The sequence below is a fragment of the Ambystoma mexicanum genome, chromosome 4q (assembly GCF_040938575.1).
Source record: "Ambystoma mexicanum isolate Mex_15411 chromosome 4q, UKY_AmexF1_1, whole genome shotgun sequence".
Taxonomy (NCBI): Eukaryota; Metazoa; Chordata; class Amphibia; order Caudata; family Ambystomatidae; genus Ambystoma; species Ambystoma mexicanum.
In genome coordinates this window covers 865,987,007-866,012,669 of record NC_090928.1, presented here as the reverse complement: position 1 = coordinate 866,012,669, position 25,663 = coordinate 865,987,007, and the positions used below count along the sequence as shown (strand labels likewise).

At 43.8% G+C, this 25,663-nt stretch overlaps 1 protein-coding gene across 1 annotated transcript in view; it reads left to right on the top strand.

The window, feature by feature from the left end:
• The window catches only part of CRIPT (CXXC repeat containing interactor of PDZ3 domain), a 165,054-nt gene extending 139,937 nt beyond the window's left edge, over nt 1-25,117 (top strand). Inside the window, exon 5 of the mRNA XM_069608442.1 lies at nt 24,508-25,117. Within this exon, the coding sequence (XP_069464543.1) occupies nt 24,508-24,572 (65 nt within the window). The 3' untranslated portion in view covers nt 24,573-25,117. The remainder of the gene's footprint in view (nt 1-24,507) is intronic.
• The last annotated feature ends 546 nt before the right edge of the window (nt 25,118-25,663 follow it).

Below are 25,663 nucleotides of genomic sequence, written 5' to 3'. Positions count from 1 at the left end.
TAATTGCTTCATCTCAGCTGCACCCTCCCCATGCACTTCTCATGCCATCTCTTCCTTTCCCTTCTACTTCTCTCTTCACTCTCCTGCATTCAGAACCGTCTCAACTCCGTCCTCAAACTTTAAGGTTGTTTCTGTCACTCCTTTGATCAAAAGAACAGGCCTGGACCCAAAGGATGCCTCCAACCTACGACCCATTACCAACTCCAACATTCTCTGAAAATTCTGGCCAAAGTGGCCACTTCACAGCTGCAAGCAGCTACGGAGACAAACTGGCTCCTTCATAACAGATAGTCAGGGTTCAGACCAGTGCACAGTACCAAGACTGCTCTCATTGATCTACAGACGCACATGCTGAGCATCCTTGACAAAGGAAAGGCCGGCCTACTGGTCTTGCTCGATCTGTCGGCAGCGTTCGACCTCTTAAACCACAAACGACTGCTTGAAACCTTGGCATGTCTATATAAGTGCACAAGGAAGGTAACTGTTTAGGTCAAATCCTTTCTGTCGCACCCCAGGACCAGCATCTGCTGGGCTGATACTTCATCTCCACCAGTGGCCATAGGTTGTGGCGTCCCCCAAGAAACATGCATGTCACAGCTCCTCTTTAACATCTAAATTAGACCTCTCTGAACACTTCTTGAGGAAAGGGGGATACTTTTCACAAACTACGGCGACGACACACAGCTTGTAGACATTAGCGGAAACTATGAGTCGGATAAGGCTAATGTCAAACAAACGTACCATCTTGTGGAGTCCTGGATGACTAATAACTGGCTCTACCTCAACGGGAACAAAACTGAACTGTTAATCTTCAGGTCTAGCCAAGTAAGATTTAAACTTCCTTTGGAGTACCAGAATTTCAAAATTCTGAATAGCGATATTCCAATCCTAACTAAAGTCAAAACGCGTGGCTTTTATCTTGAGCCCTCGTTGAGTGCAGGAACTCATGTCCCAATCTAATTGCCAGGAACTCTACCTACCATCTTAGACTTCTTTGAAACATATCCCCTCTTCTCTCTGAGACAAATTGAGCAACAACAGTCGGGGCTACCATTCTATCTAGGCTGGATTATTGTAACGCCCTTTTGATTGGTGAGAATAATTGCAATCTCCGAAAATGTGAAGTGATCCAAAATGATGCAGTTTGCATTATTAAAGGAGTTTCACAAAGAAATCACATCTCCAACCATAGGAGAGACTTACGTTGGCTCCCAGTGCCGGCACAACTGAATTTTAAGGCAGTCCATCGGTGCCCATATGGCACAACCCCCATGTTTTTAAAATAATTGGTGTCTAGTTATACTCCGGCCAGACTCCCGTGCTCATCGGACCAGTCTCTGATCAAGTGTATAGGATTCAAGCGCAAAAATGAACTAAGCTGCTTTTTTCCAGTCCATGAAAATCTGATCTTAAGACGGGAGCAAACTCCAACAATCTTCCGTCGGTCTTTAAAAACCTTCCTCTTTGAGTAGTGTGTTAAGGATTCTAATCAGGTGTCACACACCAGACCAGCACTCTAGCCACCAGCCTAAAATGCAGCGCACAATTAGAATACTTTTGCTTGATTTCCTAAGAATTCAGATTGAGCTGGCATCCAACAATAATGGACCAATAATGGTAACAATGGACCATGAACCAGGCCGGTGGGTGGTAATACAATATTTATTTATTTAAAAAAATTTAAAAATCACACAAGTTTAATATTGGGCAGCAATCACCAATGGGGTGATAATTAAAAGATAAAATGATGAAATACACGTAGTTTGACCTCCTATAACCTATCTAAAGCACAATTGAATGGGAGCAATTGTACTGTTTGGGTAGATGGCACACGAGTTAAGATTTCCCTCTGCAATGCTCCCTCAAACCCCTATTAATCGAATCGAGTGGATAGAAAGGAGCAGCAAGGAGTCAGTTATATAAAATCCGACCTTCCCCCCACAAAACCTTTGCAGTTGCCTAAATAACACTCAGAATTGGTACTAACAACGGCATAGAGTTCAAAAATCAACTTTGAAGTGACAACACAGTGCAGCCAAAATCACACACACAGAAATTGCACTTTCTTACTTTCACAGGTTTAAATGTCAAAACGGTTTGAAAAATGGGTGAATTGGACAGAACCAGAATGCAGTTTTTATACTAAATGACAGATGCACATCACAGGGATAATATGCAAGTGAAAGAGTGACTCTAACTTAATGACAGGATGAGATTCTCAAGGGGAAAGTAAATTCAGTTTTAAAAATAAAAGCAGTTAACACAGAAAATCGGTTTGGAAAGGACAAGTTTCAGTTGAACTAGATTTAGTGGCTAGAAACGCCACCTGTCAATAGAATGGTTACGCTGCAGTTGCAACGCTTCACGTAGTGTGCCTCTTTTTAGGGAGAATTCATTCATTTAATCAAAATATTACTAAGGACATATACGAAAATGAGTGAAAGAATAGCACCAACACTAGGAAATCAAGGACCGGATGCACAGAGAATTCTGACAGTTTTAAACAAGTTATCAGGGTATTTATGGGATTACTTAGAGAGTGGAACCAAGACAAGGTATCAAGATGGGGTATGCTATGTGTTGCTATGGGGTGGGGTGATACATCAGCACTTGAGTTTGGGATTTGGGATAGCCAACCGGGTTTCAGGACACCAAGGCAATATATGGTCACTGGTCACCACGGCGGGGCTCTCCTAGAAGGAAACAGCTGGGCCTGTCTGGTCACTGGATAGCGAAGGTACAGCTGGCATGCAAGTAATGGGGCAAGAAGCCGGTCTGGTCCTAGGATACTCTCAAAAAGGGTACCACAGCTTTTCCCCCTTTCTCTCTGAGTTATTGGGATTTTCATTGGGGTTTCTTTTTGGATCAGTGGTCCTGCCTGTATAGGGTCAACTATCCTCTGGCCTGGCAGTGGGATCTGGAATCTGGCAGGATGAATATGGAATATCCAGATACGCCGTAGCTGGAAAATTCAGAAGGGTGTCCTGTCTCTGTGAGCCTCTGCCTTTTATAAGGCGGGTGACATGACAGTATTTATTGTTGGGCAGAACTAAGCTGGACCTATCCCAAAGAATTGGATAGATCAGCCTATGTTATGCCACCTCCCCCTTAGAAGCAGACGGGACTGAAGGAGGGGACTCAGTTTTATGGGGTTGCGTTTTTACGAGGTACAGAGGCATCCAACAGTCAGCAGTCACCAAAAATCAGTCAGGATATAATTGGCACATTTTTATAGTTGTGGCACTTTTGGAAATCACATAGGCAAATTACATATTCTACACAGAGAATAGCATTCCAACTCCCAGGTCTGTACGACATTGTTTCGTCCTCCTTTCGCCATTTTTGGTGGGAAATATTTCACCTACAATTCTATAACTTTATACATGTGTACATATTATCATAGAACATGTTTGCATTTATTTATAACGTTCCACCATGGATACTTTTCCCATGTTTTACCTTTTTCTGCTGTTTGTGTCCCCTACACCTAGGGAAAGCTATAATGTATTGTTTTAATGCCACCAAAATCATATTTAAACTGTTAAACTTTTGCATTACTGTGTTGTCCAGTTGCAGAAATAAAAGTCCAAAGTTTATTAATTCAGAACAGTATTTTGCCCCAGATGTGCTAGCTTTTGTCTCCCATATAAGGACATACTTCAAAATGTTGCTCTGGAGTGGCCTTTGAGGGTCTCCAGTTTAAATTGAGGGGAAGTGTTGCCAACAAAGTCACACCTATATGTCTCAGAATCTATTGCATCTGGCAGGAGCACTGCCACAGCGTCTGATGAGCGTGTTACATTCTCCCCCTTGGCCCATTCATAGTTTCCAGATGCTGGTCCCCTTGGGAGGAGGCAATATGCTGCTCCCAGGAAGCAAATATCCTTTGAAGCCAGGCCAGGAAAAACCTGTTCTGTGGCTACAGCACAATAAATGCATTTATTTATTATTTTTTTCTTTCTGAACCAGAAAGCAAATCTGTTGGAATTAAATATCTCCTATATGTTTACCAACAAAACTCCCCTCACATTCTGTGCAAAGGCGGTGCCTTAACTCAACATGTCACTTTTAAACAGCATTTTCTTTGTTTGTCAAAAGCACCTTTTACATGTGGATTAATTCTGCTGGGATGTCACTTTCAAATGCGGCCTTATCACATTCATTTTCTGAATCTTTCCAGAGCCCCATCATGTTTCTAATGCACAGGCATCTGTCCAAATAAAGATCCCTTGAAAGTGACACGGGCTAGGAGAGAGAGAGGGCTTGCTTTTTATAAAGAATTTAGTTGTGATATTTTGTTGCAAAATAAAGCGTTTTGCATAAAGCTTGACGTGAAGTTCCTTTGTTATTTCACAGATCTTGCCTGACACAGCCTGTCATTCAGTGAGAAATGCTTTCCTTTGCTGGAGCACAACCTGAAATGGCTGGGCATAGCTGGGTCTCGCCTGAACCAACTGTGTACTGTTGAAAACGGTGGAAAAGTGCATCAGGGCACAGTCATTTTAAATGTAAAATATTTCCTTTGTCAATGGGAAATTTTGAGCTAGCAGCAAAACAGCAGCAAAACAGTGCTGCTTTTCAATTCTTTCTTTGGTGGCCATAAGGAAAACGCTGACAGCCATTCTCTGGGTGTTCCATCTCGCCCAATAGATGCTTGGCAAAGACAGCGCAGCCATCGTTTTTGCAGCTGCAAAACGCAGTTTTGATGCAAGGTAATGGAGCCAGCCGAGCCATTCTGTTGGTACTGCTGAATTGCAGCTTGGTGATGGAGGGAAATTCAATGTACCCCACAAGTGGACTGACTTCTCTTTGATTGCTGCTTTGATTATGGTATTTGTCCTATCTTTATGTTCATCTTCTTCCGTGAATGTGCGCCCCGATGATTGCGGGCTACCAGCGCGTTACAAATACAAAAAATAAACTCTCTCCCCATCCCTATTATCTCTGCTTGCTCCCTTGCTCTTTCTTTTCACAAAATCTACGCCAACTGTAACTGTCAATACATATTCTGTTCTCCAGTCTACCCCCAGCGCCCCTCTATTTCCCAGACTCAACGTGGCTATGATTCTACATCTCACTCGCTTTCTGTTGCCCATTGGAATGCAGTCTGTCAACAATAAAACCTCCTTTACCTCCGACGACGACTTCCTTTCACATTCTCCTTCTCTTGACCTCATTACCCTTACTGAAACCTGGATCTCTGACTCTGTAACCGTTGCTGCCCTTCATGGCTCTGCCTACACTTTGACTCACTCTCCCCTCCCCACTGGCAGGAGTGGGGGTGGTGGTGTAGGACTGTTTTCATCCTCTAAACATATCTCCTGCTAATTGTCGCTCATTCAAATACAATACCTCCATAATCTCTGCCCCTATGTCATACATATTATCTCTCTCTACCACCCACCTGGTCCAGTAGGTCAATTCTTCAACCACATCTCCCAACTGATTGACTCTCTCCCTCCCACTCCCCACCTCATTATAATTGGTGACTTCAACCTCCCCTCTCTCTCTGCTGATCTATCCACTGACTTCTACTCTCCTCTACTTAACCGCTCACTCCCTGCCCACCTTCCTTGACCTTATTCTCATGTCCTCTCAACTCCTCTAATATTTCCACCGCAAATTCTCCCTCCGATCACTCTATCATCTTTGCCTCAATCGCCACTCCTGCTTCTTCCTCTCTCCATCTACTACAACTATTACTAAGCACAGGTTTCCCTCCTCCATACTCCCTGTCTACCTCTCTAACCTACCCACTCTCTCTCTCCTCCTATGCCAAACTCCCCTTTCCATCCACTGAAGAAGTCTTCACTAATTTTAGCACTGCTCTTTATGCTCCTTTTTCCTTTCACTACCCTCTTACTACACTCACTCCTACATCCTCCCCTCCAGGGCCATTGATTACACCTCTCATTCGCACCCTGAAAACAGCAATGCTGAAAAAGGTTTGCACTTGGCAAAGGTCAAGACACTCTTCTGATCTCCAACTCTGTCTCCCTGCTCATAAAAATGATTCCTCTATTCTTGACTCTGCCAAACGTGAATTCTATATCTCTCTCATTTCGTCTCAATCCTACCTAGGCGCCTCCAGAAATCTTAACTCAATTCTCAACTCCTAAACCCACCTCAATCTTCTCTACTCTTTCTGCAAATGATCTTGCTCTCTACTTTGCACCTAAAATGTATACCATTCACAATGCCCTCTCTAATGACTTTCTATCCCCTCCTCCTGCTCACTTTTCTCCACCACTCCTACCCTTCTATCCCGCTTCTGTCTTCCTTTGCCCCCGTCCACCCTGATGAGATTATTGCTGTTCTCTGCAAGGCTAACTCTTCCTGTGCCCCAGTGTCCCCACACATTGTAAAGCACTTAGCTCACAGTGCTGCTCCACATCTCACTTCCCTCTTCAACTCATCTCTTGACAATGCCACATTTCCCTCATCCTAAAAGGCAGCTACTGTCATCCATCTGCTTAAGAAACCTGATTTAGATCCCAACTGTCCTGCCCACTTTTGTCTGTCTTCTACCACACTTCTACCACACTATTCCAAAGTCTTAGAGCGAGTACTTTTCAATCGACTGACTGAGTTCCTTAATACTCACAACCTCTTGGATCCTCTTTAATCTGACTTCGACATCTGCATTTACAGAGACAGCTTTCCTCAATGTCAGCAACTTCATCACTTCCTCTTGGCATGCAAATATTTCATCTAGTCTTATTCTTCTCGACCTCGCTGCTGCCTTCGATACTGTTGATGATTTTGACCTCTCTATGTTATCTATCCTTGGCATCAGCGATCGTGCCCTCACTTGGTTTGCTTCATACCTTGCTCCCAGACACTTTCTAGTGTCCTGCAACAGTCTTACCTCACCCACTCACCCCTCTTACTGTTGGAGTTCCCCAAGTGTCCGTCCTTGGTCCACTTCTCTTCACTCTCTATACTTTAGCGCTGTGATCTCCTCTTACGGCTCTTCCTATCAACGCTTCGCTGATGACACTCTGATCTTCTCCTTTCACCCCTTATATGACGAGCTATTGTCAAAAATGTTTCTCTGCCATCAAATATTGGATGGCATCCCACTCGCTAGAATGAAGTTCTCTACTTCCCAGCCAAACAGGGTATTTCTTCCTCTTGTCCTTGTTCTCTTCTCTCCTGATTGCTTTACTTACTCTGCTTCTGCTCGTAACCTTGGTGACATCTTTGGCCCATCACACAACTTCTCACTCTTCATTTCTAAATCTGTCACTACAGCCAGACTCGCCATCCTCAATATAAGAAAAATCTGTCATCTTCCTTTCAATATGGCTAAACAGCTCATCCCCTTCTTAGTCCTTTCTAAATCTGACTAATGTGCCATTTTCCTCTATGGTCATCCCAACTATGCTTTTTCACCTCTGGACAAAGTCCTCAACTTTACAGTCTGCACACTTTTCAACCTTTACCTCTACCTCCTCTGACTGTCGCCAAATTGGCTGGCTAACTATGAAACAAAGGGCCAAGTATAAACCTCTTCTCATATCTTCAAAACTGTCAATGGACTCGCCCCACGCTATCTTCTCATCTCACGCCCTACTCTCCTCCTCGCTCATTAAGATCATCCTACGCTCACCTCCTTGCCACCACTCGAGCCCCCTGTGCTCCTTCTCATTTCTGCTCTCTCTCCTCGCTCCCCTAAGCTGGAATGCCCTTCCTCTCCCTCTCTGTACTACTCCAACTTTACCACTTTTTAAGTCCAACCTCAGTGCTCTCCTTCTTTCTAAAGAACCTGTTTCCTAGCACTCTATGCTACTGTATCACCCTGTTTTCCTCTCTCCTTACCCTTCATGAACAACACTACAGCACTTTTCCGTCACCCCTCCATCCTTATTTCACCACTATCCAGTTCCTATGTCATTCTGTCCTGCCCTCGTCCCTGGTTTATGTTCCACCTTCCCCAGCAACAGTATCAGTGTTGTAGCAGTTTATAAGTCACATCTTTATGCTGTACACATCACATTTCCTCGTACAGTTACTGACAAATCGGGGGGCCCACCTCTTCTTCCAATCCCCCTTGATAATCCCATCTGAAGCACCCAGGACGTTATGCAATTGTGTGATCAAACCTTTGGTTCCCTATCAATTTTTCAGTGTTCATTCAATGTTAGTGGGCAGACGTGTTGCCACTATCCCACATAGGTCATCTTGCTAGACCCAAAGTTGTAAGTGTTCCATCCTGTCCCCATGTGAAGCTCGAAGAGCTGGGAAATTTGCTTTATACAATTCAAATATTTTGGGATTAATATTCACGACTAGATATTTGACCAATCCTGTTGCCAGTCTAAAATCAGTCTCTCTGCTTATAATCTCTTTATCCTCCATAGTAACTCCCAATAGTTCTGACTTGGACATTTTCACTTTAAACCAGAAGACCTTTTAAAAAGCTTAGATATCGGTCTAGGGTTCCAAGATAGTTGCTAAAATGTAATCCGCATAAAGAGCCAATTTGTATTCCTGGGCACCAAATCTTGTTCCCTTAATTTCCAAATTGGCACGAACAAGGAGAGACAGCGTTTCTCTTAAACAAATGGAGAGGCTTGACAATTGTTAAATGGGTTTCTGTGTAACTGTTTTGAAAAGTGAATTCATCATTTTAAAATGACATTATTTGGAGGCTTGCACTGTTGAATTCTGCAGATCTTCACTGCCGGGATGCATCTTGCATTTCCATTCAAATGGAAGAATCCTTGAACCTGCAACTCCTGGGCACCTCTCACTGGAACCGACAGTAGAAAATGGAGACCCCAGTGCCACCCAACCCCCCCACCCCCGACAATTCACAAAGACATCTGTGAAAATCAACCACTGTGGGGGTATGGAAGCAACGGTGTGCCGTCCCTACCCCCCTCCCCTCCACCCCCAACTCTCTATCCTCAATAGGATAACATTTGGAACAAGTCCCTTTTTCGCCTATCTCCATTCCACTCGCCTTTGGTCGTCGAACCTAGGTCTAGTATCCTCCCCAGGGCTAGCCTTGGATCTGGAAGAAAGGAGAACTTAACTTTCCTTTGGTACGTTGTTGAATAACTTTGAAATAGTTTCAAACTAATCACAGCCACAAGCTCATTGCATCATTTCTAAAGAGTACTCGTACTGGTGAGAAACATTTTGTCGTTTGGGCACAAGGCCCCATTCATCTTGGGGCTTGGACTTCATTTACTGCATCTAACTTACTTGCTTTGCTTATTCAAGTTATCTGAGGTATATTTGAACCTATGGTGATTGTATATATTTGTGTTATAGAGTATTGTGTGATAATACTACTTGTGAGATTCATTTTCCAGTGTGTTCATAATCCCTAAAATAAGTGACTGTATTTTTATAACTGACTGTCTAAATTTAATTATTGTGTGCAATTCAGTGTGAACTCATTGGGGGGGTCCCTGACCCTACTCGCACTTTCCTGAGACTGAGCCCTGACTGCTCATTCACGTACCTTGATTGGGTTTTGGATTACCTCTCATTTCTTCCTGTTCATCATAAGTAGGATGGCCTTTTAAAATCTCTCCACCAGGCCAAATTCTAGAAATGTATCTTAACAAATGGAGCTCAGCAGTGAGGTCTTGAGTACCCAGCGTTGTTCACTGGTTTAATGCTATAATTCCGTTTACACAGAACACTGACGTGGATCACCAGGAATCCAGGATTATTCCTTTGCCCGTGGCTGGTGATACAGTAGATGCTGCGACACCGTCTAGCAGTAGCAATGGTCTTGTGATAACTGCTATCATTGAAAACACAGATGAGGCAAGGTCTTCACATATTTCAATTTCTACTTCAGAAGCTGAACTTGAGTTTAACAAGGCTAGGCTGGAGTTTGATGGAGTTGAAAATCTGAAAGACAGAGAATTCCAGCTGGAGTTGGCCAGAGTACAAGGGTCTCAAGGCACCTCCAGATTGTCTAGAAGTGGCTGTGGGTCCTCTTCTCATCCAAGATTCCACAAGGATCTGTTGAGTATATATGATGAGAAAAAGGATATCATAGATTGGTTAGCTGCTTTTGATTATGCCTGTACACAAAGGGTTGTAACTGTATAATGGTATACCGTTCTAGACACCGTGAACAGCTTAATTGAACTCTAATAACTGTCATGTTGTTTATACCGGTATAGCGTTTTAGGGCCTGCAGCTATTAAGTGAGCTTTTCAATCTGATTTGGAAAGGCTGCAGTAAGCAAGTGCTGCACGTTCTGGATATTTCACTGTGGGATGTGGCGTTTGGCAGAAAAGAGCATAGGGAAAGTGAGGCCACATTAGTAAATGTAGTGTTGATGCTATGACTGCTCTTTCTCTGTGATCAGTAGAGTCGGGTTAAAGATCAGCCAATTTGTAGTTTTCCCACCAATTTGAAAGACGGGGAACTACACATCCCAGAATTCAATGGGGGGAATAAACTGGCTGCCCTTCTGATGCATGTCCATAAAAACGTTAGCTCTGTAGACTGTATGAACACTGGGCCTATCAGTGCTTTGTGCTAGTATATAAACTGCCCCCTCCACCACTTTCCTCCATGTAGATTTACACATTGTCACTAAAGTTGTTGCTTTGCTTGATCGTTCTCCTGGCTTCTGCATATGGCACTGGACTCAAGCAGGCAGGACAGATTCTACATTCAATTTGAAGTATCCATAGCAATGGGGGTGAGAGATTTCTCAGGTCTATACTCGATTTGTGACACCACCCATGAAAGCATTCCTCCGTCTCAACTCACATGACAAGGGTCCTAATGCGCTCAAACCTGGGGAAAATGGTAATGATGGGGCTCTGGTGAAGTGGTGGTCTAGACACAAATGACCCGTTATTTCTAACCGGCAACCCCTATGCACTCTTGTTGGGTTATTACAACCTCCAATATGTTTTTATCTCATGATTCATACCACAAAGGCGAAAGTTAAATTTCATAAATTAAGAATGTTCAGTAAATTAAATAAAGTACCTACATGCTTGAAGCAATCTCAATACATGAAAGCGCCATGGATTGAAAACACAATGCACATATGTTCGTAAAAAATAATAATAATGTTTACTTCTACTTGAGAAGCATCATCCAATGCATTTGCAATACAATTCATTTAAAATGATAGTTAATTCACTTTGATAAGCATAAATAAAAAAGCTGTCATGGTCATGAAGTCAGTCTCATAAACAAAAGTAAACAAGCACTTTAGATGCATTAACCTTGAACATTCCATCCATTAAGCAGGATGCATTAACCTTGAACATTCCATTCATTAAGCAGCCCCAAGTGTATTCTTGGGTGTGGCTGCTAATCGATTGCCTTTGCACATGCTCACACTCTAGGAGTGGCAGGGTGTGGCTGGTAAGCCGGGCCTAATGGGCATGCCGACGATCTCAGCTATATAAGATGCCCCAAAACAGATGCTTTGCATTATTCTGCACTTGCAAGCAGCGTAACGCTCACCGTGGCCTGAGGTCAGACTTACCTTTGAAGATCCTGCTTCCCGGACATCCTGCTTCCTGCCAGCATACTTACCAACTGGGAGAAGCTGTTCTTACCTGTACATCTCTTCGGTGAACCATGTATTCATCTTTACACTTTCTGGAACGCCTAAATCTTCATCTTGGCACTGCAGCACGACACGCTCCATCGTCGACCGCAGCACCTGCAAGGAAAAACAGAGGACAAGGTTAGACATCGAAAAAACAGTCAATTTAAGGTTGCGCTTCGCCATACTTTGCGCTTTTCCTTAAACCATCACTTACCTGCTGTCGAACATTGCGGTAGCATCCATCTTCCATCCGGCCGCGTCTCGCATCTCACAGCTGCATTGAGGCTGCATTTCCATCTAAGGAAAGAAAACAGAAGTGAGACATTATTGCGGACATAAATAGGAGCAACATATCAAGACATTAAACAGAGGACAAATGGCATCACAAGAGCTCAAGAAAGACTTACCAATCATAAGGAGAAGCATAGTCGCAGCTGGACTGGACTAATCCTTATCAGGGATCAGTAAAAGAACTAGATCCCATTCAACGCGCCCCTGCTAGAAGTAGCAGGACGGAGAGCTTATCTTACATAATTCACAGGTGAGCTTTATGGGCCGGAGTATGCTCACAGAAACCGTACTTTGGGGTGAAGGGTTCGAGAGGTACAACAATCGCAGATTGGTGCACTCACGCACTCTTATCTCCACTCAGGAGCAGTATCACCACGTACCACCGCTCACAGCATTTCTACTGAGGGAGAGGCCTGAAGGGGGTGATTCAAGTTCAGGGAGGGCTGCAACCGTGCCCCAATGCCTCCACAGAGACCAGGTGAGCATAACACAGGCCTATGTTCACTCGAGGTCCCCCCAGGAACATGGAGATGGATGCAAAACACTCTACAGGTCGCAAGGAACTTGCAGAGAGTGGGGTGGTGGGTCACCATCCTTGTGGAAATTGCTGCGTATTTGCCCAGACTACCGAATTCACAGCGTTCGTCCATTGGTGCCTTCTGATGGACCATAAGAAATGTTACTAAGTGTAATTCTTCCAATTTGATTTACATTATTATTTATCAATGTAATCTATTGTACGTAAGAATGGCTATCTGAAAAGTATTTGCGCTGTGAAAAATCTGAAGGTGTCTTACCCGCTAATCCCCGGGGATCTGTCATCCAGGTGGTCAGGACGCTGCCATCGCTTTTGGATCAAGTTCCTGGGGATGGACCAGTGCAAGAGGATCTTGGTCTTCAGGGAGCGGAAGTGGGACACTGGATGGCGTGAGGCCGTATTTCCTTCCCTGTAACATCTTTTCCCCATCGTACCAGGTTGGATACCTAGGAACTCAACCCCCCTTTTCCGACACAAACTCTTTTCTCACAGACAGTTCACACCTGACATGTTCCAACACCACGGTCCGGCAATTACGGATCATTGCACACACCTGACTTCATCACGTTTCCCCACACGGATACAAGGTGGTTCACAAAAGCACACTCTGAGCGAGGCAAGCACACAAGGAAACAGCAGTTCCAAGATGGCAGTTTAATACAAGAAGACAGCAAGACTGGAGAGGGTTGTAAGAAGGGAAGGACCCTTGACCTATAAACTCTGTTACTTTCAAGAGCCTTGGAAAGTAAGAAACCGAAGACCAGGAACTAAGGCTGATCAAACCTGCATAGTGTGTCGGAGGTACCCGGGGCTCTCCCACGTCGATAACCAAGGCGGGGAGGAGCGATTGCCACTGTGGTACTGTCCTTAGCTCCTACAACAAAGCGGCGTCCGAAAAGGCAACACATCCGGGGAGTCGGAAAGACTGATACCAAACCAGGTTGTGCTTTGAACCAAGGTTGCAAGGGGCAACATTGTATAGAGAGAACAGTGTGTGAAGCATTCGGAATGTGTGAGGCATCTGCAATTGAAAGCCCAAAAAAATCACTTGAACTTCATAATTGAGCTCTGGGGAAACAAGAAAAGATACCATTCACAGAGTGGTCCGGCACCACATGGGTTCTCATTCGAAAGTCTCTAGGTATCCAACTGATGGTGACTGTGAAAGGAATATTGAGATCGAAGTGGTCATGCAACGGGTCCAGCTAAACCCTGTGCACATTTGAAAATCTTTTTTAGTTTAAAGTAAATCCAATTTGTGCAAGCCCGGCTGAGGGAGACTAATTGAACCTTGTTGGATCTGAGCCCAGCTGAGGGGAATCCAGGGCGAACACCTAAATTGAATACTGTGAATACTAAAAGGAACTTTTGCGTGATGTTTTTTGGTACAACAGGCCCTCTGTGTCAAGAGTCTTATTTATGAGATGTAAAGAGACTTGGACAGAAGTTCTTTAGTTTTGTGAACTGTGAAAATGAACCTGTATCCTCGTGCCGCAGAAGCCAGAGTGTGCGCTTTGCTCGAGTGAACTGCCTTGCCCTGTGCTGAAAACGTGGGTAAGGGAGGTCAACGGCCCAATTATCCAGACTTATCATTTTGTGAACACTTCTTTTTTTTCATGAACTTCACCCCCACACTATTTGTAATTTAGTAGTAAGGATTGAGAATAGGCTTTTTTTTAGTATAGGCCTTTTTTTGTTGCCTGACTCCACTAGGACTGCCTTCTTTATTACTTGATAGTTGTAGCTTGCGTGCATCTTTAGATTTAGGTTTCTATAGGCGTTCATCACATCCCTGAAAAAGTTCAATAAACACCCTTGAACTCTGGTCACTTCCCTGTCTTACTATTGCCACCATGCATTCCTTACAGTGCGTATTAATGAAAATCGCAGCAGAATATGTATGGCACAGTAACAGCACCCCTTGTTCAGCACTGCCTTAAAAACAGCATGGCTGAGCGGATTTTCAATCATTTGCAATAGATGAACTTAAACCGGATCGTAACAACTATTTTACGTTCTCATCTGTGCAATTTAGCCTAGATCCATCACCTAAGAACACACCTGGGCGCTCTGAATGATTACCTACATTGGGCAACCCTATTAAACTAAGAAGGTTTGTTGATTTTATTCCTTCTTGAGGTGAGCCGATGTGTGTTTTAGTACCCCAACAACAATTTGGTTTGTACCGCCATATGTGTAAACAGTTGACCATCATCCAACGTGATACTGGTTAAGTAACTAGCCCTTTTGTGGTAGCATGGGATTGGGACACCTTTTACATTAAGTGTTGGAGTAAGAATGTGTAGTTTTAATTTCTTTGATCAACACCCTGGTCAGCTGTCCAGCTTCCAAGGGCCCTCTCAAGGCACAGCAGCTAAAAAGCAGCCCAACGGCAAAACACCCTGCCTAGACACTGCCCAGCCTAGTACCTTAGTAAACACCCATGAGGACCTTACTACATCGACACTTCAGGCTTGCAAGATCCTGGTTCAATGGCAGACGTAGGGGAACAAGGCGAGCTAAATTACACGGACCAATTTTATGATGATGATGATGACGATGACGATGATGTATACATTATACAATCCCCGGACCATCATGACCAACCCGTAGCTGAGTCCTCTGTAGACAAGCAGCTGCGGTATAACGTGCTCCTCATTAAAGCTGCAAAACATTTTAAAATCGATACCTAAGAGGCTCAAGTCGACAAGGATTTTGTAGAGGACATCCTTGGGGATAAAAGGTCTGCAGTACAGTTCATACCACTCCTGCAGTCAATCCAAAGGCGCTTTCAGCCTTCATTACTTAAACCAACCTTACAAGGTCAGTTAACCCTCGTATCGAGAAGATGTTTAGACCAGCCCCATTAGACTTATACATCGGGGTTCAATTAAAGTCTGATTCTCTTGTCATGACTACCACAAGAAAAAGACCAGCAACACCCTTAGCCTCTGCCGAAGCCCCCCCTGACAAGGAGAGCGAGAAAATATATACACTGGGCAGGGAAGTTGCTTCCTCGGCTGCTTACCAAGTAAGAATGGTATCCGGTAATAATATCGCCACATATATGGTCGCCGTAAATAATATCGCCGGGAAAATGTTGTGGCAATATTATTTGGGTGACCATATATATGGCGACGGGGGCAAAAAAAATAAAAATAAATAAAATTTGGGGGTTGCGGGTCCCCCTCATGTTCCATGCAATAATGTCGCCACAAAAAACGACCATTTTTCGGCGATATTTTTGTATGGCGATATTTTTGTGGCGACATTATTACATGGAACCGTAAGAATAGCCAATAACACCACACTCTTGGCAAGTTATAATTGCCACAAATGGGACGAGATCTCGCAACCAATCGACTCTGTCCCAGAACCTCTTAAATCACAGCTTTTAAAAACAATCGCAAGTTGCATCCTGAAATATAATCTGGGTGCAGCAGGTAATGCAGGCCGTATTGTAGCTGAGGGCACCCTAATTAAGCGGCATTCATGGCTGCACCAATCCAGTTTTAAACTGGAAACACAAGCCACCCTGCTTAAATATACCGATTGAAGCGAACGCCTTATTTGGGAAGGTAGTTGAGGATGCACTAAAAAGTGCTAAAGAGGAATACCACACCCTCAAGTCCCTGGTACAGCTAACAAATAAACCCTTTGTGTACAGAGAGGCGCATTTAATAAACGCTGTTTTCGAGGACGAAACTTCCATTGGTCCTCCAAATACAACCAGGGCGGACAAGCTTAATCTTGGGGTTCCTCGCAAGGTCAATCCTCCCAGCACATTTTTCAAAGAGGCCAAAAAAGGTTGAGACGTAGAGGGAGATCCTCCTCCACCAGATGCTTCACCCCTCCAAAGCAATGACCGCCCGCTCCAGGTCCCCTCCCGTGCTTCTCCAGTAGGCCGCATTTGTTATTTTACCCACGCATGGGAGGGGATCAAGTCACACAAGTGGGTAATTTTCATTGTGGTGGGAGGCTATTGCATAGAACTCATACAGTCACCACCCAGCCATTCTGCTGCAAAAGGTCAAAGCACTGCTAGAGAAGGACGCCATAGAGATCATCTAAGCAAACCAGGTAAACTAGGGTATGTATTCAATGTACTTCATTGTGCCAAAGAAAGACCTTACAATGCGCCCTGTCCTATACCTGCGCCCTGCAAACACATGTCAAGCACAAACATTTGCATGACAATGCTACAAGAAGTAATCCCACTGCTAAAACAGGGGGACTACATGGCAACATTAGACATGAAATGTTCATACTTTCATATTTCAGTGTTCCCAGTGCACAGAAAATTCCTGTGCTTCAAATAGAAAATCAACACTATCAATTCAAGGGGCTACCCTTCGGCATAGCCTCCGCTCCAAGGGTATTTACCAAGGTATTGGCGGTAGTGGTGGTGCACTTACGCAGAGAATCAATCCCAGTGTACCCTTATATGGACAACTGACTGATAACCGGAGATTGCCCCAAATTTGCAAGCACAATACCCAAAGAACAATCAAGCTGCTGTTCCAACTGGGGTTATCAATCAACGAGACAAAATGAAGCCTCGTTCCAAGTCAAACCAAACCGTTCCTAGGAGCTATAATAAAGACAAGAGAGGGGCTAGTCTTCCCCTCAAACGAAAGAGTTTAAAACATACTGCTCCAAATACCTCATTATCTGGCCGGTCGCCAAATAACTGTACGCAAAGCAATGCGGCTGCTAGGGATGATGGCTTCATGCATTTATCTGGTTCCACACGCGCAACTGCGACCAATGCAGGAGTGGTTAGCGAAACAGTGGTCTCAGGCAAGCGGACAGTGGGACGATCAAGTGGTTGTTTCGCTAACACTAGTACAAGCACTCAGCTGGTGGTCAGGAGAGAATCTGTTAAAAGGAAAACCCTTTCACAATCCTCCCGTACAAGCGATAGTGACAAGAGATGCCTCACTCTCCAGATGGAGAGCTCACTATCTACACCACACAGCGCATTGCCTATGGACACATACCACAGACCAAAGCCACATCAAGCTCCTGTAAAGGGATGAGACTGGAGACAGGTTGCCTGAACGAAAAACTCCTTTATTCAGATAAGTAAAAAGCCCCTTGTGGACTCAATGGGGCTTAGGAATATTCACTAAAGTTGAAAGCAAAGATGCATTCAAGTCCTGAAATGGAGATGTGTCCGTGATAATCTCCTGAGCAGGGCTTCAGGATACCCAGCAGAAGCTGTCGTCCTCACTCCAGCATTCCGGGTACTTCTCTGGCTGTGTTCCGTCAGAAGAGAAAGAAAAGAACAAAAACAAACATTAGGGCTCTTCCTTTTAGTCTGCTGGTTCCGGTTACCAGCCCATCTGTGTGCTTCACTGACGCTGTGTTGTGTGTTCAGCCAGCTGACTCTTTCCCTCCCACGGGTTGCGTGACTCTGTTGCTCCTGAGCTCCAGCCCACTGTGGTAGCCAACCTCCTCGGGGTCCGGGACCACCTTGTCTGTCAGGTAGGGCCCACAACCCAGAAATGGACTGCCCCCCCTCCACCCAACCGTGAGTATGGAGTGAGGTTGGTTCTGGGGAGTCTTGCCTGTTTTCCGTGGGAAATACCCTTATGGTAGGAGAATTGCGGGTCGCTATGCCTTCTTGGAGGCGCAGTGCAAGGTTCGGCTAGGCAGGGGGGAGGTTCAATGTTAGTAGGTGTTTTACCGTGTTTTACTAGGGGAGTGGAAGAAATAGCACCTGGCTGGCCCCGAGGAGTGGAAGACTCCCCCTCACACCTCCTAGAACTACTGACGGTGCTCATAGCCTTGCATGATTTCCAACTGCACCTACTGGGAACTGGGAAACTGAACTGCTTGCTGTACTGGACTAATCCACGCATTTAGGCTGACTTTGTTTTTATGTGTTTTTGAAGTACGACATTCATGTTTTTCTATGCTGCATGGAAGCGCTAGAAACTTGCTTTTGAAACAGCAACTAGATTCGAAATTAGAAAAATCTTGCTAAAAACGCTGGGCTGGAAAAACTACAGTTCCTAGCAATCCCAGTACCTATTAATGGGGTGACCTGGCACACCTGAGACCATCCCGGTCTTCGCCGGTCATCGATGGACTTGACGCTCAGGCCCTCTCTCTCTCCACTTCCTTGCAGGTAACAGCGCAGTGTTTCTTCGCTTCGTTTTTATTTTTTTATTTCTTTTCCATTCACTTTTTCCAGCCTTTTCGCCAACAATGGGTTCCCCCCCAAAACAATATTTGTCACTTGTCGTGCAATGTGCCAATCAATTTCCCTTATTAACAAACTCAAAAAGGCTTAAGTTGATGACCTGAATGACCCTTCGCCATTGAAACGAAATCTGAAGGGGCTTTTCTCAAACATTGCCACTCATATCCTGCTGAACCCATCTAAGGTTGCAGCAGTAGAGCCTGCAATTCCCACATCAATCGGCACCAACGATGCTCTAATACCTACAGAACCCTTATTTAGAACAAAGGTTTCTGACTCCGAACCGCTGATCATTTTTCAGGTCAAACGGGGACTGATTATTGCTGACGGATAAAAAGGGAAACTAGGACTGTTAACATACGCCAAACCTAGGACAACTACCGAAAACACCAGATTCCTCTATATAGGAAACAAGACGAGCATGAAAACGGCCCTCCTTAACACAAGATTTCTCAACAACCATTCCTGAGATATTCATGCTCTTATTATTGATAATGACCTAGACATACTGTGTCTCACTGAGACCTGAATTTTTGACACCAATAGCCCAATGATTGACATTGCAGTCCCAACAGGGTTTACAATTCTTTATAAAAATAGAGATCAAGGCCAGGGAGGCGGAGTGTCTATTATTGCTAAAAACCGAATTGGCCTTTTCTCCACATCCTGCTCCTGCCAAGGTTGCGAGATCCTTTTGGTTAAAATGAATCCAAAACATCACAGTTGCATCATTTTTGTTTTAACGTATCGCCCACCATCACTTATCACAAATCGGGCGACACTCTTTATGGGCTATATAAATCGCTGGCGTGGAAATAAGTTGGTCAAAGAAGCCATTGAGCTTGAATCTGCGCTATCCAACATCATTACTCTATTCAAAATAAGAAACCCACTATATGTAAAAAACAATATTCTGGATTGAGTGGCTACCAACAACCTCAACGTTAAGATTGATCAAACTAGACCATGTATATGGTTGGATCATCACACCATCGAGTTTCATGTCCAACTTGTAGATCCACCTCCTAAACCACATAACCCTTCTAAGACTCATCAGTCGTAATATTAAAATGGTGCTCCCTCAAGATCTCCAAGACTGTCTCGCGTCTATAATGCCTGACACCCAAAGTTCTGACTCTCCTGATCACCTTGTCTTTTTTCTCCAGCATTTTTATAAAGATGTTGGATAAATCTGCCCCTCTTAGATCCAAACTTGTAAGAGACAATATTGGACACCAAAAGTGGTTTTACTCCTGAGCTCAGTGACTTAAAAAGACAGAAGTGTAAACTTGAATCAAAATGGCTGAAACATCAATCGGACGGTAATAAAACTGCTTGGAAAAAGGCTGATAAATCATACAAGTTAAAAATTGTGACTGCCAAAAAGAATTTCTTTAACGCCCTGATTAATAAATCCTCCAATTGTACGGGCAAGCTCTTTGAGATTGTAAAATCATTAGTAAAACCAATGGCGCTCCATAACATTTTCCAGCCTACTCCCCAAGATTGTAGCAACATCCAGATGGCCTTTGAGACAAAAATGCGAGGTATCGAAACTAAAAAATAATTGAGCTCCTCTACGCCGCCCAGTAACCCTCAGATTCATGAGTCCCTATCCCACAAACAACCCAACTACCTCTTGCCCGGAAAACATTCTCCGAGCAAAGCTTATACTTAAACATAGTGATTTATTTGTCCCATTCTTGACCAGATTTGTGAACGCCTCTTTTAGAGACGGATCGAGCCCAGTCTCTTATACTGGCAGTTATTGTCACTCCCCTGCTTAAGAAGCCTAATCTTGATCCAAAAGAACCGAGCAACTTTAGACCGATTACGAATTGTAATTTCTTCCTCAAAATCTTAGACAAACTTGCTTCCTCTAAGTTTCAAAACTGAATGTTAAACTAAATGGCATCCTTCATAACAGGCAATCAGGATTTCGACCATTTTATAGCACAGAGGCAGCCATTGCAGATTTACAGTCCCACATGTTGAAAATCATGGTTGACGGGAAAGTTGGGTTGCTGATGTTATTGTACTTGTCGGCGGCTTTCGATTTAGTGGACCACAAAAGCCTCTTATTCCTTACTCCACCTTGGACATTACTCTGAAGAGGCTGTCGGTTGGTTCCACTCTTTTCTAACAAATCGAGAGCCATGAATTCAGTGGGGTCTGCCTCCTGGCCACCGGCTCCCACTAGGTGTGTGGTTTCCCAGGGAACGTTCTTGTCGCCTGTTTTGTTCAATCTTTACATCAGGTCACTATGTTCGCTTCTTGATGATCTAGGAGGGCTATTCACAAATTACGCTGACGACACCCAGTTAGTTCTGAAAATCAGTGGTAATTACACCTCTGATTCTGCTGTTTTAGCCAATGCATATGAACAGATTGAATCATGGATGTCCAAAAACTGGCTATGTTTGAATGGCAGTAAAACTGAGCTCCTTACTTTTGTATCCCTCCAGGCCTTGGTTAAACTGAGCGCAGAGTACAAAAGCTTCAAAGTTGGAAATAGTACCATGCCAGCACAACATAAGGTTACAACCTTAGGTGTTCAGTTTGAGGCTTCACTAATGCAGATTCTTACATCAACCAGACAACCAAAAATTGTAAATGCCATCTTCGCCTGCTTAAAAACATTTGTCCATGCATAACCGATAATAATTCTGCCATCATTGCCCGAGCAACTGTTCTGTCGAGGCTTGGCCATTTTAACTTGTTACTGATCGGACCCTCCCTCTCGAACCTGAAAAAATGCCAAGTTCGCCAGAACAGCGCTGTACACATTGTTAAAAAGGTTACAAGAAGGGTCAATATCTCAGAGCTCATAGGAGGACGCTTCATTGGCTTCCGATAAAGGAACGCATAAACTTTAAAGCATGCACTCTGATACACTGATGCATCTTCGGGAACAGCTCCATCATACCTTAAAGCACAGACTCCTGGTTACAGTCCTGTCAGAACATTGCGCTCCTCCAACCAGATTCAGGTGCTCTATACGGATTTTAAATGAGCTAGGGGCCTAGGAAGATCTTTCCCAGTAATAGCAGCTAATCTGTGGAACTCGCTACCCCTTCGCGCTTAAATTCGACGTGCGCTTGAAGTCCTTTCGGAAAGCTCTCAAAACTCACCTCTTTAAGTAACGAAACAAAGGTGTCCTTTAGTTCTCTTTGCCTGATCTGATCGTCCTGTCTCTTTTTGTTTGTACCCTTAGTGTAATTGTTGCCTCCCGATGCCTGTGGGCTTTCAGCGTAGTATACAAATAAATTTAAAAAATAAGATTTTTTTTGTTGTTTTGTTTTCATCTAACAGACCAAACAGTGCAAGACCTCTGACGGTACCACTTTATGATCAGGGCAGCACACACACACTTCAAGTCTGTCCAGGCTATCAAAGAAAATTTGAAAGTGGTCACTCAAATGGAACATGTTCCTAGTGTCTCAACACATTCAAAGGGAACTCCATTCCCTAGCAGACTATCTAAGCAGAGATCCTCTACCCGAAAAACACGAGAGGCAGCTCAACAGAGGAATTCTAGACGGTCTTCTCCTTCTGGGGTTACCCTCCTTCAGACTTGTTTGCCACAAGTCTATACGCACAATGCCCAGACTCTGCATCCAGGATTCCACAATCCAGATCCAAGGGGGAACGCCCTGTGGATGAGCTGGTCGGGAAAATTTCCTTCCGCTTTTCCACCAACACTGCTACTGAGCAGGATAGTGCACAAAATGCACCAGGAACAAGGGACTCTAATCCTGGTTGCTCATATGTGGGCGAGGCAACCTTGGTTTCCACATCTGCTCAAACTGGCGATGTGCGAACCAATCAAACTCCTGTGCCCCTACAACATGCTATCCTAGCATGGGGGGGAGAACATTCCATCCACATCCTCAGTCTATGAACTTGGCAGCCTGGCTCCTGAAGTCATAGATTTTGGACGTTTAAAATTGCCTCAAAGGTTTATGGATATCCTTAAGGAGGCCCGCAAACCTAACACCAGGCACTGCTATTTCAACAAATGGAAAAGATTTGTGATATCGTGCCAGCCAAAAATATAAACCCTATTGAATGTACTCCCATTCACATTCTTCACTACAAGCTCAACTTACTAGATGCTGGCCTAGTATTTAACTCCATCAAGGATCACGTATCGGCTCTGTCCGTGTACACAGCTTCACAAAAGTAAAGTCTGTGTTAAGGCTTTCATGGAGGGGGTAAAGAGACTTTATTACCCCCACCCCCCATTTCCAACCCGCCTCCAGGTTGAGATCTCAATGTGGTGCTCTCAAAGCTCGTGGGCGCTCCCTTTTGAGCCTGTGCACAAGTCTAGCCTCAAACACCTAACTTACCAGACTGCTTTCCTCGTAGCCGTCCGCTTCATAAGAAGGGTTGGTGAGGTACAAGCTTTGTCATTGCAAAACCCTGTCTTTGTTATCCACAAAGACAAGTTGGTTCTAAGAACACACCTTAGGTTTTCACCTAAATTAATTTCAAAGTTCCATGTTAACCGATCCATTGAACTGCCCGCTTTCTTTCAAAATCCTTCAAGCTCAGCTGATAATAGCCTCATACACTGGATGTTTAAGGAAGGCGGATTTATATTATGTAGATAAAACAAAGCCTCTAAGGAAAACAGATCAAATGTTTGTCTCCATAGCACTTGGCAGGGATGGTGATCACATTTCTAAAAATGTGTAGTGAAATGCATAAAACTCTGCTTTTCCATATCAAACAAAACTCTGCCTTTCACAGCAAGAGCTCACCCTACTAGAGGTACAGGAGCTACTTTGGTTTTTATTGCAAACGTCTCTCTAGACGCCATTGGCAAAGCAGCTACATGGTGTTCCATTGATACCTTTACTGCATTCACACATTCCGAAGCATATTCATAGGTGGGACAAGCAGTGCTAAAACATCTATTTGCTACTGTAGCTTCGCTCAAACCACCTCCTTCTCCTGATACTGATCGCTAGTCTATCCATAGCATGTGATCTGAGCAGATCCACAAGCCTCAGAAGGGATACATTACTCACCGTAGTCGTATTTCTGATGCTTGTATCTGCTTAGATTCACATGCGCCCACTCTTCCTCCCCAGGAGTCTGTATTATTGTTTCAGCTGAGTACTTGAGTCAGAAAAGAGTTTTAATCAAGACAAATTGAGCAGATGTCCCATTCTAATGAAGAATCCGAAATTGTCCTTTTATATGCACCTTAAAGTACATTTCATTTGCCAAAGGTTTGTTTGTTTGCAGGTTTTCAAAATGTTGTTTGTGGCTAGAAAGGCACACCAAGCATACTCGGTATGCAATACGATTTGCCCACATATCTTTTGCCCAGGAAATATATTTACAATATTCATGTTTCTCGTCAGTTAATTAATTGCCTACCTCCTTTTTGGATCTTCGGCTAGACTGGTAATGCGCTAGTCTGACGAAAGAGGTCAAAAGAGTTCCTGTTACCTGCGCAAACACAAGTCCTATATCAGTGAAGACTTACCAAATTGTATATAAACGAATATCGTTGGTTAAAACTCGCATTGTACCACTTTATTCATGCCCTGTTTCAAGCCATAATGGTATGCTCGTCTTTTTCAACAACCTGCAAAGTGATTACCCTATTCTGCCTCCTGTGAACAATATTCAATTAATGTTTACACCTTAATTGCTTTCTTGGCAGCCAATCACACAACATCTTTATGGGTGATCATATGAAATCCCCGGTCTTTTCCCTGCTACATCTTGACATATACCCATCTTTAGCAATGTTACCACAGCTGCTTGTCTATGAAGGAAGCTCACCGTAAACTCGAATCCAAGCCAGTTCTCTGAAAATCTTGCTTTATTGTAATTTGATTTGGAGACTAAATGTAGTACTTATCATGCTGCTTTATTTTTTAATTATTCATTTTTGTTTTCTTTTAGGTATCTGCTCGATGTGCGGAAAGAAAGTTTTGGAAACAAAAAATTACAAACAAACATCTGTCTAGGAATATACGCTTAACTAACTTTTGCTTTATTGAACTTGCACTGTGCGGAATGCAATTTTGCTATTAAAAAAAATGCCCCATGTATTTAAAACCGTATTGCCATATAGATGGTGTTAGGGGTGCACATTATAATGGACTAGCAATGTTCTAACTTTTTTAATGTGCTGTTTGGACAAAAATGCAGATTGTGATGCACCTTCCAATTTTGACCTTTTTCTTTTGTTAAATGCTACGATTACATAAGACTGTGCTTGGCGAGCGTGGGATGTATCTGAAACAAAATAATGTCCAAAATGTGCTGAAATCCTACTTCTCGTTATCTGTAACAACAACCTGTCGAAAATCCAGATATTATTTTTTTCCCTTTGTTGTGTTTTAAAGCTGAATGTGCTCACCTGTATGTAGAATACAGATTGATTCAAGATCTCACATTGTATATAGAACTATTTTTCATTGTGTTGGTAAGCATTTGAGGACTCTTGCACATAGATTTCCGGATGGGTTTGCGCTGCTTTTTTGTATTGTCAATAAATATCTAACATCAAGATTGTTTTTATTGTAAGAGCATACTTTTGTACATTTTTGAAAATGATACATCATTAGTCAAAAAGGCAGCAGCTACCAACCACTCAGCTTGGGAGCCACCCCCGCCCCATATTTTACAGGACCCTCTGAATCCAAAATAAAACATATGTGATGTTTTTAATACATAGGCCCTCATTACGACCCTGGCGTTGGACCATGGTCGTAATAGCAGCCTGGTCCATGTCGGTAACTTACCGACTCCGCCATGGCGGAATGGGGAATTACCGCCCCATTCCGAGGTTGGCGGGGCGGTAATTCCCCATGCCGCCATGGCCCTTCCCCATTCCCATTTTTGCCCCATAGGGCTCAATGGGAATGGGGAAGACGCTAAGTACGGTGCCGCAAAAATTGCGGCACCGTACTTAGCACCAAGGTCCCTTTGCGGGTTGGTTTTTAACGCCTGCAAGAAGCAGGCGTTAAAATCTCCAACCCGCAAAGGGACCTCGTAACCAGGCGTTAAGGGGTTAACTGCGCCGCCACCTTTTACGGCGCCGTTAACTCCTTAA